Source organism: Haliotis rufescens, unplaced genomic scaffold, assembly GCF_023055435.1.
Source record: "Haliotis rufescens isolate VD_foot unplaced genomic scaffold, xgHalRufe1.0.p SCAF_35, whole genome shotgun sequence".
NCBI classification, from domain to species: Eukaryota; Metazoa; Mollusca; class Gastropoda; order Lepetellida; family Haliotidae; genus Haliotis; species Haliotis rufescens.
The window spans coordinates 3,262,619-3,277,900 of record NW_025964057.1 but is presented as its reverse complement, the minus strand read 5'-3'; the positions used below and the strand labels follow the sequence as shown (position 1 = coordinate 3,277,900).

Genomic DNA, 15,282 nt, shown 5'->3' with positions numbered 1-15,282 from the left:
GGGATGGGGGATAGTTTCATATACACTGGGGAGGGGGATACAGTTTCATATACACTGGGGAGGGGGATACAGTTTCATATACACTGGGGATGGGGGGTAGTTTCATATACACTGGGGATGGGGGATACAGTTTCATTTACACTGCGGATGGGAATAGTTTCATATACACTGGGGATGGGAGATACAGTTTCATAACACTGGGGATGGGGATACAGTTTCATAACACTGGGGATGGGGGATACAGTTTCATAACACTGGGGATGGGGGATACAGTTTCATAACACTGGGGATGGGGGATACAGTTTCATAACACTGGGGATGGGGGATACAGTTTCATAACACTGGGGATGGGGGATACAGTTTCATAACACTGGGGATGGGGGATACAGTTTCATAACACTGGAGATGGGGGATACTGTAAGTTGTAGCAGGATCACTCGGGGAACATGGGACGGATACAACACCATGTAACCTGAGTGATCCTGCTACAACGAATTTATTGCACCGACATGTTTTAATATGACATTGTAAAGAATTCAAACAATTTCAAAATTGATAGATAACAGCTGTTCACTTGAACTGAGGTTAGCTCCTGCTTTGTTACGTCAGCGTGCGGAGTTTTGCTTTGAAGCAGGTTAAATGAGATTTATTTCCCCGCTGAGTAATGTATTCCCCTCCAAGGCTGGTTTACTTAATATTTTATTGAGGTCACGTGGACCAATCAGATCTCATTTCTGACATGGAGGTATGATAAAGTCTCCTATACACTGGTGGAAATGGGTACAGTAGACACAGTTACCCGACCTCCGTGCTGCCCCCTACTGTGTGAACAGGAGCCCTTGTGGCTGCCGGACATGGCCAGGTTCCGCACAGAGCCAGATTATCTGTGTACTTTCATGTGGAAATCTGCTTTGTTTCCAAACAAAGCCTGAGACCTCTGTTTCATGTATTCTTTTAAATTATTATTATTAATTAATTTTATTAATTCAATTATTAGATTTTATACTTGATTTTCCTAAAATCACGAGTGTCATGAATGATTTACATATGTAATAAGATCTTAATGACACTCAGTTTCATGATGGTTTCTACATGAAAGATTAACTTGATTTTATACTCATATTTATAATCTACCCGTTTTTCTCCCCAATAATATCTCACATCTCACCTCCACACTCTCCATCCTCACCTTCTCTGTCCTATAATCTTTGTATCGCTTCTCTTTCTCTTTTTGTCTAACTCTGTACCCTGTATCTCTATTATCCCCCTTTCTGCCCAGCTGTCTCCTTCACTTGTAAATCTCATCTTCTTTCCACCCTCTTCCCCCTTCTATCACTTCTTCTCTTTCTCGTTTCCTCTTCCTCTCATTTGTTCTGTCTCTTCTCTCGTTGACTCTTCCTTTCACGCCACTGTCTGCCCTTTCTCTCCCATTTGAGGAAACTTTTCACTTCACTCCATCTCTCCTCCTCCTGACTGTTGTGCCTGTCACTGGATGTGTTGGTCCGTACGGCCCTGAATGCTGCAAATTGCAACTGTGTTGATATTTCAGTTCCCCTCCACCCACAGAGTCACCGATTGGGATCCGTAAACCCCCACTCGTTTGAGTCCACCGTTTAGGTACCCGGCATGGCCTCTTGTCTGTAGCCACTCACACATATAGTTTCATACTAATTGTTTTTTAAATCTTTTTTTCAAACTAATATCATCTAACTTGATTCAGAATCACTTGGCTTGTAAGGGCTTATGACCTACGCCTATGTGAGATAAACCAACGTTGTTTGTTATCCATCCTGTGTTTGGGGAGCTGGGTGGTTGAAGCACTGGGTTATCAGGTTGAGAACCCAGGTTATAAACCCATGGCTGGAAGATATCTTATAGTGGCAAGAAACTCACTCATGGTAGTTCTACAGCCTTCTACATGGTTAAGGTAGTCGGAACAGGATGTGGACCAGCTTCCAGCCATGTCATTGGTTGACTGGTATCCAGGATCTGATTGGTTGATGGCGTCCAGTTGGTTGACTAGCCTCATATGATTGGGTGAAACAGCTCTGATTGTTGAAGTTGTTGGGGGCTGTCTTGATGCTCTCTCATACTCATAGTTTTGTAATGTTCCTGTACATCTTTAATATCTTTTGGCAGATCCTCTGTCTGAATGATGTCAGTATATTTTCTGTGTGTCAAGTCCTGTGTCATATCTTTTGGCTGATCCTCTGTCTGAATGACCTGAGTATATTTTCTGTGTGTCAAGTCCTGTGTCATATCTTTTGGCAGATCCTCTGTCTGAATGACGTCAGTATATTTTCTGTGTCAAGTCCTGTGTCATATCTTTTGTCAGATCCTCTGTCTGAATGACATGCAGTATATTTTCTGTTACAAAGTCCTGTAACGCTCATACCTTTTGTCAAATCTTCTGTCTGAATCACACTCATTATATTTTCTGTGCATCAAGTCCTGTAACGCTAATATCTTTTGTCAGATCCTCTGTCTGAATGATGTAGTATATGTTCTGTGTGTCAAGGTTTTGAGTGTGAAGATCATCCCCCACCCCTACTCCCTGGCCTGTGTTACTGGCCGTCACGTGATCCGCTCATGATGAACAATGTTCCCAAGGCCCACCAGATTGCACCAGATTGCACCAGACTGCACCAGACTGCACCAGACTGCACCAGTCTGTTCCCGTGTCCCGACATTACCTAGAATACCCAGGGTAGCTCCATCACTCTTGACTGAAGTCTGATCTAGCTGTGTATCGCTCGTATACCACCCCTGACCTTGACCTCTTCACGTTGGCAGCTGTGTGTGCGAGTGAGTGAGTGAGTGACAATACGTAATTGTGAAACTTTGCCTCACTAACTGTCCAGTAGATTTAATCCTCTAGATGTAGATATATGTATTTTATGCTGTATATTAGCATGTGAAATAGCCATATACTGTAAATCTTCAAATTAATGTGTCTCCAAATTCCTATTCTTTAAATGACATTGTCATGTACTTGTTACAACTGCTGATGAATAATCAGTGTTCGTGTATGTAGTCAAGTTGATATTTCCGCTATTCAAAGTGTGCAGTAAGGCCGTCTTATTGTTGATAGTCATTTTGGAGACATAAATACAAAGGTTCATTAATGCGAACAAAGACCACTCGCATTTTTCGCATTTAATTTGTGCTCGTGTTTATTTCAAGATTTACAGTCCTGGCATGAGATAACTACTTGTATTCGTGCATGTGTCATCTGCTATTCCTGTACTTGAGCCGGACGATGGCTGTAGTACTGACACTGTGGTATTCTCCAGTAACATATACTCATGTGGAACTGATTCGGAACAGATTTAGATTTACAGTTTGCTGCCATATTTGGTCAGTCGATATGTTCTATCTGAATATAAGTCATCCCATCCTCAGTCTCCATCAGGATCTGGGGATTCAGATCAAGTAAATGCCTTAAAAAGACATTTCTCATATATAGCTTGATGAATAGCGTGTGTGACTCAACAATTCACTCAATGATTGATGTTCCTTGTAATGTGACTTATTTTATTGGTTTGGACATATCTTATCCGACCTTCCTCTTCGACTCTATGGACAATTGGATAGCCATTCACTCATCATGCTGAAGATCCAGGTTCAATTCGCGACATGGGTATAATGTGTGAAGCCTATTTCTGGTGTCCCCCGCCGTGATATTGCTGGAATATTGCTAAAAGCGGCGTAAAACCATACTCACTCACTCACTCACTCTTTGACTGAAGTATTGCCTGTCCCGAGTGTTGACCGGTTTAGTATTACAGTATTTTGGTCGTACAGTATTTCGTGAAGCTATTTCAGTACTTGTCAGCTATAGCATGAGAGTGGTATAGCAGGTCAGTTTATACAATATGAGTTAAACAAGAAATCCACAGATTCTGTTGTCCAGGGAAAGTTGTCCTGTTCGGATATCACAATCATGATTCTATTTTGCAGATTCAGCAACTGAGCCAATTTCTGACAACAGCACACCTGAACAGGTAAGATGGTTACCATGGCAGCAAATAATGCATCTTGATTATGGTAGTTGTCAGAATCTGTTCTTGGCGCTTGCTGTGTAATATAACTGAATTATTAACACGTCATGTTCTGTAGGGTGGTGGGAAGGTGAAGCAGGGTGGCGGAGGATGAAGTAGTAACTGTGTAGGGGGCGGTGGGGTAGCCTAGTGGTTAAAAAGTGTTGGCTCATCACGCTGTATACCCAGGTTCGATTCCCCATATGAGTACAATGTGTGAAGCCAATTTTTGGTGTTTTCTGCTGTGACTTTGCTGGAATATTGTTAAAGGTGGCATAAAACAATACTCACTCACTCACTCATACATGTACCTGACCCTGAGTCTCTCAACTCAAAGTATGAACTCGAACAAAAATATCGTTTATCAAGGGGGGTGGGGGTGGGAAAAGGTGGTCACAGTGGTAAATTGACACATGCAAATAAAATATTATCACTGGAGATTTATCTTCTTAATAAAAGACATGTTGATGAGTATGAGAGACTGGGGCATGTGAGGAAGTGTACACTGTAGCCACCGATGACCCTAATGCGGTGTTGCCAGTGTTCACTATCAGACACTAGAATATGTATTGTTAGTGTTACAGTATTACAGTTTTAGACGTGTAGATGCACTATGAGTGTAAATGTTTTCAATGCATTGTGAAAAATGAGGAGGAACTTCCTTCAATTGTTACTCCAGTTTTTATTCATGGTAGCAACAGTTTCGCTATTGTAGACAAGGTCAGTAGTGTCGGAATGCTTCTGACCTGATGACTAGTAGCATGTTCGTGTGATGTAGTAAGTCTGTTAGCCTGTTTGTTTGTTAGCCTCTTAATTTGTTAGCCTGTTAGTCAGTTAACCTGTTGTTTGTTAGTCTGTTAACCTGTTAACCTGTTAGCTTTGTAGTCAACTTGTACCTATGCTGATATGATGTATATTCTCTGTTACTGCTTCCCAGTCTGTGGTATAGAGAGGAGGGTAAGTATCTCCCTGTTATACCACCAGCCATCACCAGGCACCCTGGTCTGCACCTCTGTCATGGTATAGACTCTAGCCCATGCAGTTTTCACTTTCTCAAGGAAATATTTTCATTGTCTATCAAATTTCCCCCAACCGTCTGCGTGACTACTGTTGAGTGCTGAGATGACCCTATGCATGAAGCAGTTGTCTCCCCTTCATCTCCATGTGATACACCCTCTCGGACTCGTAGTTCCATAGTAAATCTTTGAATAAGTAACAGACAACGTAGGACTTGTTAGCTCCGTAAACATTTATAGTTCTTAAGGCCTTTTTTCAATTTTGGGTTGTATTTTTAATACCCCAAAATTCAGGTCGGTTCTTCAGTAACAATATATAAAAGAAAACTTCCAATTTCCAATATATATTATATTTCCTCAAATTATTGTGTGCGTGTGTTGGGGGTTGATTAAGATAAATTTTCCACACATTTTATTTCTAGTCTTTTGAATAATTTATTTGTATTGATAGCATATATGGTAAATGGGAATTTTAACATTTGACTTATTTCTGCTTGACATTTTTCATTGGAATTTTTTTTCATTGTTCAGTTATATGGAGTTAGCAGTGCTTTAGAGTTTACATTATCAAGTAGTTGTGCACACTGAAATACATGTAGAGAACTTCTAGTTGATAGACAAAAGCACTTGATTTTATGTTGACAAGGACATTGTTGCACTGTGACACATTCGTCTGCTTCCTTATCATGGAATATCACACCATATCATCCACTGGGACAAGCACATTGTCTGCTTTGCACCTTTATATCTGCATCAGATTGCAAAAGGATTGAGTCATATTGTGTTAGTTGGAAATATAATATCTACCATTATCAGCAGCAGCAGCAGCATCACTGATCTCGTGCCAAGCGAAGGCATCAACAAGGACTTATCTACGATTACGTTAAACAATTGCTCTGGAGGGAATCATGGTTCAGAGAAACATTTATCAATTATTGACCACAGTTCGGGCAATCTTATATTTATGGACCCAAGAAACTGATATTGACCAAGGCTGCTGACCTCAGTGAATATTGTTTTATAACATAATTTAAAAAAACATGAATATTTCAAATTCATTAATAATTGAATAAGTGTTACGGTAAGCCGCAGGAGCTTTGTGTTAAGCTCTCTCTGATTGGCTGAAAATATTTTATTACTTTGAATCCACTGAGTTTGGATTGCTGTACGGCAGGGTGGGTCTCAGGGCAATACCGTGTGTTTACGAATATCATGTGACCCTTTCTCAACCAATGAAAATACAGATGTAATATGTAAATGTAATAAGTCTTAGTCTTTTTTACTTCATTACTGTGTAGCTAAAAAGGTTGTTTATTTTCAGAATTATAAGAAAGTTCGGTTCAGCAACAACCACATGGTACCGACGGACGTCCTGCAGCCACACTACCCCCTACACACGCAGTGGGAGGACTCCGAAGAGGAGGGGGAGGAGTCTGTTGTCTGACACCAGTTGTCATAGCAACAGGATTGTTACCTTGCCATCCTTTCAGGAAGTCCACACTGGTTGCCTTGACAACCAATCTGTTACCACACAGTGACTATGAACTCGATGAGCAGTTGCAGGGCAACTGTGAAGGATCATTTCAAAATATTCGCTGATTGTCATAGCAACAGATGGTTACCATAGCAACATGTGTTGAGGGAGGAATTGATCTGTTTCATTACACTGGCTTGGGGAAGAAGGTATTGTAGGTGGTTGATGAACTGACATTATCACCATGGAAACCGATCTGGCTGTGTAATGCAGGTTTTCTTCACCATGGAGTATATTGTAGTCATAGCAACCAGTAGCACACCTAGGCATTATATATACGATAGACATCTGACCTGTCATCATGTCATCTGTAGTGAAAACCAATGAGGGAGTATGATAGAGTTGATCACACTGTTGCTAGGCAACTGAGATGGTATATGCAGTTAGCCTACATTTGGTAGCTGGACTACTGTGGACAAAGTGTGCCAGGGGAGGCGTAGACGTTGCGTAGACGTTGCGTAGATGTTGCGTAGACATTGCTTAGGTACAGAGCAGCCATGACAAGGCTACATTTCAGTTGATGTACCGTTTTGTTTCACAAGCGTTGACATGATATACTTCGGCACAAGTCTTCACCAGCCCTAGCCTCACACGTGCTGCCCCAGGACAGCACACGCCAGGAAGCACACATCTCCACACGAGTCACGTGACAGTACTCAGTGGTCAGGATGCATGTATGGACAGGAAGTAGTACTCTGCACATGCTCACAAGCGGAGGAGCTGAAGGGGATGGACGTCTGTTGACCAGCTAGAGCCGTCTGTAGAAGATCGCCATACAAGGGCATTGACACGCAGCAGGGAATATGATTTAGTCAGGAAGGATGACACTATTGTACACACATAGCAATTTGTTGAAATGTTACTCTACCCACAAACAGTGCATTACGATTGATACCGCATAGAGTGGTTGTTATGCCAAGGTTTGTGTTAAGTGATGGGGTGTAACAATACAATGTTACAATGCACTGTGTTACAGGACACTGTTACAGAATATATTGATAGAAATTAGTTAAAATACGTAGCACGATAAAATTTTCAATTGGTAGAAACATAATGAACAAGTCCTATGACAATGTGTTCATGTTAAATTGTAAGAAGTATGAAATAATAAGACGGTTAATACACTACATTTTGCTGAATGTATTTAATGTTATTCCTGGATCAATCGTCCCTTCATTCAAGTAGCTCGATACAGGGGGGTGTATCAGATTTCATTCAGGGACTGGTGTCATGCATTCATCTAGGATGTTGCACCCCTGACAAATCAGCTGTTACATTTACATACCGGTAACTTGTATATATTATGTATTGGTATTATATGTCATACATCCTGTCTTGTAAAAATACCAACATGGAATTCTGTTTGAAAGGACCAGGGCCATTTCCACAAAGCAAACTTAGCGCTAAGTCGATCATAACTCCCAAACTTTAACATAGACCTACGACAGTTGTAGCACTAAGATTATCGTAACTCCCAAACTTTAACATAAACTTACAACAGTTGTAGCACTAAGATTATCATAACTCCCAAAGTTTAACATAAACTTTCAACAGTTGTAGCACTGAGATGATCATTACTCCCAAACTTTAACATAGACTTACGACAGTCGTAGCACTAAGGCAATCGTAACTCCCAAACTTTAACAAAGACTTACGACAGTTGTAGCGCTAGTATTGCTTTGTGCAATGGGCCCCAGACTTATAAAGATGTATTTTTCCCGTTCCTTTGAAATGTGGAGGTACAGGGTCACAGTGCTGGGGATGAAGGGAGAGAGATGTCTGTAAACCGGGTTGCTGCAAGCTCCACGATGCTGGCATGATGTACAGCAATTTGCGTCAGAACTTGAAATTTCTGCAGCATAATAAATTTTTAATTCCATTTTATCACATCCAGATTTTACAAATTTCTATGAAATTTGTTATTTTAGGTCGTCACAATCCTCAGTCCATCAGTCCTAGTTTCCCGGACTGCTACAGGTGTGGGGTACAGGGGAGGGGGAGGGGGAGGGAAGTCCTCGTGCTCTGAAGCAGCCAGAAGGGGGGCACGTTACACATGATGTTAACAATTTTGTGACATTCAAACAGAAAAGGGATCACTTTGTTCCTACCTCATTTGTTTCCAAATCTAAACTTGACTTACGTTGGACTTCACCACAGGTTAGCTGCTTGCACTGGAAGGATGTACATGTTTGTTCAGCGGGACGTGTTGTTTGAAGCAGACATAAAATCTGTGTGTATTCCCCAGTGTTGAGGAGGGCCATGTGGGCCTCCCACCTGCGTGTGACCCTTGTATAGAAGTAGAGCTCTGTATATAGATGTATACTGTGTATATGCATAATAACTACACAGGTAGACTGCAGATTAAGGTCGTACATGGGGGTTCTACCTGGATCTACCTGGCCGTTATTGTGGATATGCTCCAACAGGTAACTAACTTGCTATTGTTTATCAAATATCAAAAGACAAAAATATTTTTAATTTGTTCCGTCTGAAGATTAATTGTTGAAAATAGTTTTAATTAATAATTTGTTCTTAGTGAGGAGACATGAAGCCTTAATGAATTTGACCACAGATTTGTTACATTTAACGCATCTTGAACTGTGTGTGAAATGTTTTTGGAATCATTAAGTAGAAACAAGTGAGAGATGATGTGAAGGGCAGGATATGGTGGTGTAACCCTGTGTGGAGTTTGAGAGGCAGGCCATGTGTGGAGCCCCTGTGTATGATGGCCTTGACCTTGGCAGGTATTGTGATATGACTATTGTATTGGGTGTTGGTAAAAGTGGAATCCAGAAGTCTGTGATTTGAAGTTGGAGGAAAGGACTGAGTACTCTTGGAGAATGTAATACCATGATTTGTTTGTCTATAATATCGACTTGCTTCCTAAATTATTCCATTTATCTTATTTGGTGTCTTTGGGTGAACTTAATTCATGTATCCAGTTTCTTTTTCACCTGAATCTTCCCGTGCACACTGACAGTGTCTTTTGTGGTCTATGGTCCTGGAATGTGTACCTTATCATGAAAATCTCAGAATGCCAAATGCGACTTTTATCCCATTTTGCCAGGAAATATACAATCAATGAAACCTCCTCATCTTATGTTTGAGATGATGTGTAGGTGTAGCCTAGGAGTCGGGTACACTCAACTCCACATATGTCAACTCAAAGGGGCCGACAATAGCTGTTTGTTATTCGCCCCATTAATTTTTTTTTTATAGACTAGAATAAATAGCCAATAACTAGGGCGTTGTTCAAACTTTCACAAGTTGTCCGATGGCCTGGCTATGTTGCTTGTTACAATGGAGGAAACAGAAGCTGATGTGCGGGGATGGATTCTATACCTCCAGGTTACCCTTACAGGGGACTACATGACTACACCAATTCTAGGTAGTTATGAATCAAGTCTGGAAATGTACATCTTCCCGAGGCAAGAGAGTTAACTGACTTTAAAAGTCCAGTTTCCACCCTTGCCGAACTAGGCTGGAATTACTGGGCTCGATCGTAGTGCCACCAGTGGCTATTACCAATTATGTCCCTTCTTAGCCTCTCCTAAGGACCAATCGGATTCCACCTCTCGTATCACTTGCGTTTGCTACACAAAATGGTTGCGCCCGGTCAGGACGATCTGATCGATAATCAATATCTATATTGTGATAAAACGTGTCTTACATGGCGAAATGCATCAAATCACGTGAGCACCTTGATTAAAAACATGAGAAGATTTTGAAAATATCTGCTGACAACGAGTTGGTGGTGCATATGCTTTGCAAATCCTGCAATCGACCGAAATCTGCACGACAGTTTACGAACCGGATTTCAATTTTGGTGCGCAAATTTGATTGGACTATGCATAGACTCGTTAGTCCAGCCAAAATGTAACTCCATAATACCAGCCTAGTTCGGCAAGGGTGGAAACTGGACTTTTATAGTCAGTTAACTCACTTGCCTCGGGAAAATGGGAAATGTTCTGATACTAAATGTCTACCCAAATAAGTCACCTCTGGGGGGTGTGAGATGAGAAGCCACAGGGATCTTTCTGAAAGTGTATCTCAAGTTTACCGTTCATGGAGTTACTGAAGTCAGCCATTGTTAGCGATATGGATCCTTGTAAATGTTTGCGATGTCCAACCTCATGTATCCAGTGTCATCCTGATTTCTGCAGAGGTTAGAGTCCGTCAAGGCCCTGTGTTGGGTTCATGTCCCGCGGCCGACATTGCAGATGGTGTGTATATAGTGACTTGTACAGACTGTATAGACTGCTGTCGTTGGACTAGTGTTGTGCTTCTGTGTTGTGCTAGATGATGTTTACGACTGTACTAGCTTGCCACAGTGCTAGTTGCTCAGAGTAGCTGGTCTAGCTAGCTTGTCGTAGGTAGTCTTCAAGAAAGCATGTTTACAGTTTTAGGTAGTTGTTGAGAAAGTAGGTTTCTGGACATGGACGCAGTCATCAGGAAAGTAGGTTTATTGACACTGATACAGTCATCAGGTAAGTAGTATTATGGACATGGATGCAGTGGTCAGGAATGTAGTATTATGGACATTGACACAGTCATTAGGAAAGTAGTATTATGGACTTGGATGCAGTCGTCAGGAAATTAGGATTATGGACATTGACACAGTCATCGGGAAAGTAGGATTATGGACATGGACGCGGTCATCGGGAAAGTAAGATTATGGACATTGACAGTCATCAGGAAAGTAGGATTATGGACATTGACAGTCATCAGGAAAGTAGGATTATGGACATTGACAGTCATCTTGAAAGTAGGATTATGGACATTGACAGTCATCTGGAAAGTAGGATTGTGGACATGGATGCAGTCATCTGAAAAGTAGGATTATTGACATTGACAGTCATCAGGAAAGTAGGATTATGGACATTGACAGTCATCGGGAAAGTAGGATTGTGGACATGGACGCGGTCATCTGGAAAGTAGGATTTTGGACATGGACGCAGTCATCAGGAAAGTAGGATTATGGACATTGACAGTCATCAGGAAAGTAGGATTATGGACATTGACAGTCATCAGGAAAGTAGGATTATGGACATTGATAGTCATCAGGAAAGTAGGATTATGGACATTGACAGTCATCGGGAAAGTAGGATTGTGGACATTGACAGTCATCTGGAAAGTAGGATTATGGACATGGACGCAGTCATCAGGAAAGTAGGATTATTGACATTGATGAACCAGACTGTTCGACAATAATTCTGATGGCTCATGGAGTTGGTTGAGTGGGTAGCCTAATTGAAAGAGTGTTAGCTTGGCACCAGAATACCAGTTTTATTACCAAACATGGGTACACATTGTGAATCTGGTTCCTCTCTCCCTGCTTGGCAGTTGTGTTGCTCACTCTACTCACTCACTCACTGCATCAGCTGATCGCCCATGGAGGATGACTCTGTGAGGTTTCAGGTTGGAGTTATTCCGAAGGTGATGATGATATAGCATGGAATCTGTAGTAAAACACATGTTGGATTAGATGTTACAGAGTCACAATGGTAGCTCCTCGTATGACCTTTCATGAACGTTTCTCACATTCTCACTTCACCATTGTATTTCAAACTATTTGTTCATCTGTGAGCATGTATTGAAACAGTCTTAACAGGAACTACATACCTGCTTAAGAACCAATCATTTGATCTTGAGGGCAAGTTTACCAGGAATTGAGGGTAGGGCTACGAAGACTTTACCCAGGAACAAGGTTCAAAGAAATTTGACCTTGACAAACTCTTTTTACGTGTAATTGATGCAGAAAGAATTCTCATTTGACTGGTAAAACATTTTGTTGACAGAATAATTAAAAAAAGCAATTTTGAACAATGATCTGAGCTCATCTTGAAGAAATTGATGGTTTTCCCTTGCAGAGCAAACAGTGGCTGTGTTGATCTCAGGTCTGGTGGGAGATGTCTACTATTTCCATCATTTACCCTTGCATCAAACAAATGCATTTATCAATCTGTGCAATATTTTTCATAATGTTGATTTTCTACATCTCTTTTTAATTTGAAAAATGATATTTTCAGATTTAGAATCTTGTCTCCTAGTGAGCCTCATTGCCTCCTTTGTATAAGTACCCTTTAGTCCTCCCGAGTATAAGGCCACCCAGGTTCCATAGATACATATACCGACTGGGCTTATTCCCAAGACAAAATGCTATGCTGTGAACAAAGGTTAAGAGAATCTTGTCCAGAGTGGTCTTCTGAGTGCCCTGTGGACACTACAAGGCCATGCTGGCCCAACCCACTTTGATATATACATCTACCGGGCTTACTCCAACCAACCGGGCTTACTCCCCAGAGAAATGTCCTTGTCTTTATTCTCGATATTGAAAGGCCACAAGCAGGTAGTACAAGGAGAATGTCCATGGGAACACTTCCAAGACAAGAACTAGTCTAAACTGCATGGCCACACCTAGTTACCAGAAACAGGCTCTTACAACATGGTTTAATGTGAAACTACCATCACTGATGGTTGAGCGAGATGTGTTAACTAGGACATAATCTGGTGTATTGTATTCTGATTCGTGTTATATGTCACTCAACGTTTGATAGGAATACTGAATAAATGAATAATAGAATATCCTTATCAAAAGTTGAGTAGTATGTTATTTACTGATAATTCAGTCTTTAAAATGTGCTTGTTTTTCTTTATTTTGTTTTGTTGATTGTTTTGAATTTTGCCAACAATATGTTGGTAAATAGTTGGTACTTGCATTTTAGGTTTTAATATATTTGTGGTGAGTGGAAGAAGGTTATCACACATGATACATCTGAAGCCAGGGAATGGAGACGGGCCTATTTGTTATGTTGACATTCTGTTGCTCAAGTCTTGTTCTGTTTGAACCAAATCCATATGTGTATTTTACTTGTTACACAATATTTAGCAGTTTGGATTTGCGACATTTTCATTTTCAATCAACTAGAAACTTGATACATGCGGGATTCATTTTAATATATGTTTATGGTCTGAGTATGTTATAAGCACAAGGCTCATGCTGCTGCTTTAGCCTCATTCAGGGCCAGTATCTCATCTGTTCCCTCCCTGATTATGGATCTCAGCTAATGTATAACACATGTTATCCCCTTGAGTTGTCTTCAAGGAAGTGCAAATGCCAGTGTTTCTTCATTCTGCTCCTTTGACCATATTTGGCAGCATCAGTTGACCTGCATTTCCCCAGCTTCAGTAAACAAGTTTAGGGCTAGGCTACACTGAGCTACTGTACAACCAGCCCTGCTGTGAAGACATTAAACACTATCCACCTGCATGGTGCATTTTCAGAATTCATTTTTCTTATTTATATAATCTTATGGACAATACTGAGTCCGCCTTGTCTCTTGTGAGTTATTTACACATATGCCATGATATACCTTACTCTCACCCTTCGTGCCATCCTCCCCAATCAGGGGAAACAACCTCTCACTGCTGTCCTAAGTACCCTGGCAGATATATGTTAAGACTGGAAGCTCATACTGAGCTGTATCTGTGGCCATTTTTCATCCATATTTGAAGCATATCAAAATAGCTTGTGTCAATCTATTTGCAGAATTTCATTTGAAATGACAGTTTGAATTATATTATGTGTTGTTGATATTTTGGATTTATTGAAACCATTTGGATATTGTTCATGTTCTATAATAATTTAGACTCCAATGCCACAGATTTCTCATGTTTACAATCTCATTTAAATCGGATCATAGTTCTCACTACAGCTAGCGAGAACTAAAATCTGATTTGAATGAGATTGTCATATTTATTAAATCTGAATACATGGTTGAGGCTGTGCCAGCGAGAGTTGTTTCCCTTGGCGGTGGATATGGCGTCATATACCAGTGATGTCTTGTATCCAATGTGTACGTTCTATCCGCGGCCAGCAGCCCACTATAGCAATACACTACAATGTACAACAATGTTCCAGCATTGTCTATGCACCACAATCGTTAACCATGTAACTATGCATGTGTGGTTCCTATACATATTTCAATATTCTATATAGTAGGATTACCTCGGTGTTGTGGCGGTGCATTCGTTATTTGTCAATTTGTCAATTTGTCATGTGCTATAAATAAAAGAAATACACAAATTAGATGGTTTTGTAGGATCATCTGTTGTTCCGGGGATAAAAAACCAAAGGGCTGACGACAGATAAGGTCATGGCAAGATGAGGAGTGTTTCTATTGTTTCTTGACGCACCCCTGTGACCTTTATTGTGTATGTTGCGTCCTCTGCATGGTATGGATGCAATACGGACTAAACCACATGTGCATTAAATACTATCTTGATACTTTAATAAACTGGCGGGAAGACTAGGGTAAATATGCGGTGTAATGTGTTTAGTGTAAGAAATATAGTGGCACCCCATTACATCTTACTGCTGTGCAGCTCGAAAGAGGATTGAAATTGCAAAACATTTCACCACAACTTGTAAAGAGTTAGTGACTTTCGTTGAACATCGCACTGTGAACAGTATTTTAGTTATGCCATAGCATGTCAGCTTAATGTGGGAGGAAGGCCCGAAGTGATGCAGGTCTTAGACGTTTACCACGAGCCACAAAACCCACGAGCACGGGTATGGGGCTGACGAACCTAGAAACATAATCAGGGCGGACGAGGATTCGAACCTACTATAAGAACACAATTCAAATTCTTGAAATTTTGAAGTTTTCTAGAAATCCTATGGGGCCCATCA

General features: G+C 40.8%; 1 protein-coding gene across 11 annotated transcripts in view; it reads left to right on the top strand.

The window, feature by feature from the left end:
* Nucleotides 1–14,679, top strand: part of LOC124134449 (F-BAR and double SH3 domains protein 2-like) — a 133,465-nt gene extending 118,786 nt beyond the window's left edge. For 7 of the 11 annotated variants that reach the window (XM_048381073.1, XM_048381072.1, XM_048381074.1 and 4 more), the window contains 2 exons: nt 3,961–4,004; nt 6,378–14,679. In XM_048381073.1, coding sequence (XP_048237030.1) covers nt 3,961–4,004; nt 6,378–6,500 — 167 coding nt within the window. In that variant the 3' untranslated portion in view covers nt 6,501–14,679. Of the gene's footprint in view, nt 1–1,549; nt 1,618–3,960; nt 4,005–4,977; nt 4,998–6,377 lie in introns of all 11 variants that reach the window. The other 4 variants (XM_048381078.1, XM_048381075.1, XR_007217967.1 and 1 more) reach the window with 3 other exon arrangements.
* Nucleotides 14,680–15,282: the final 603 nt, after the last annotated feature.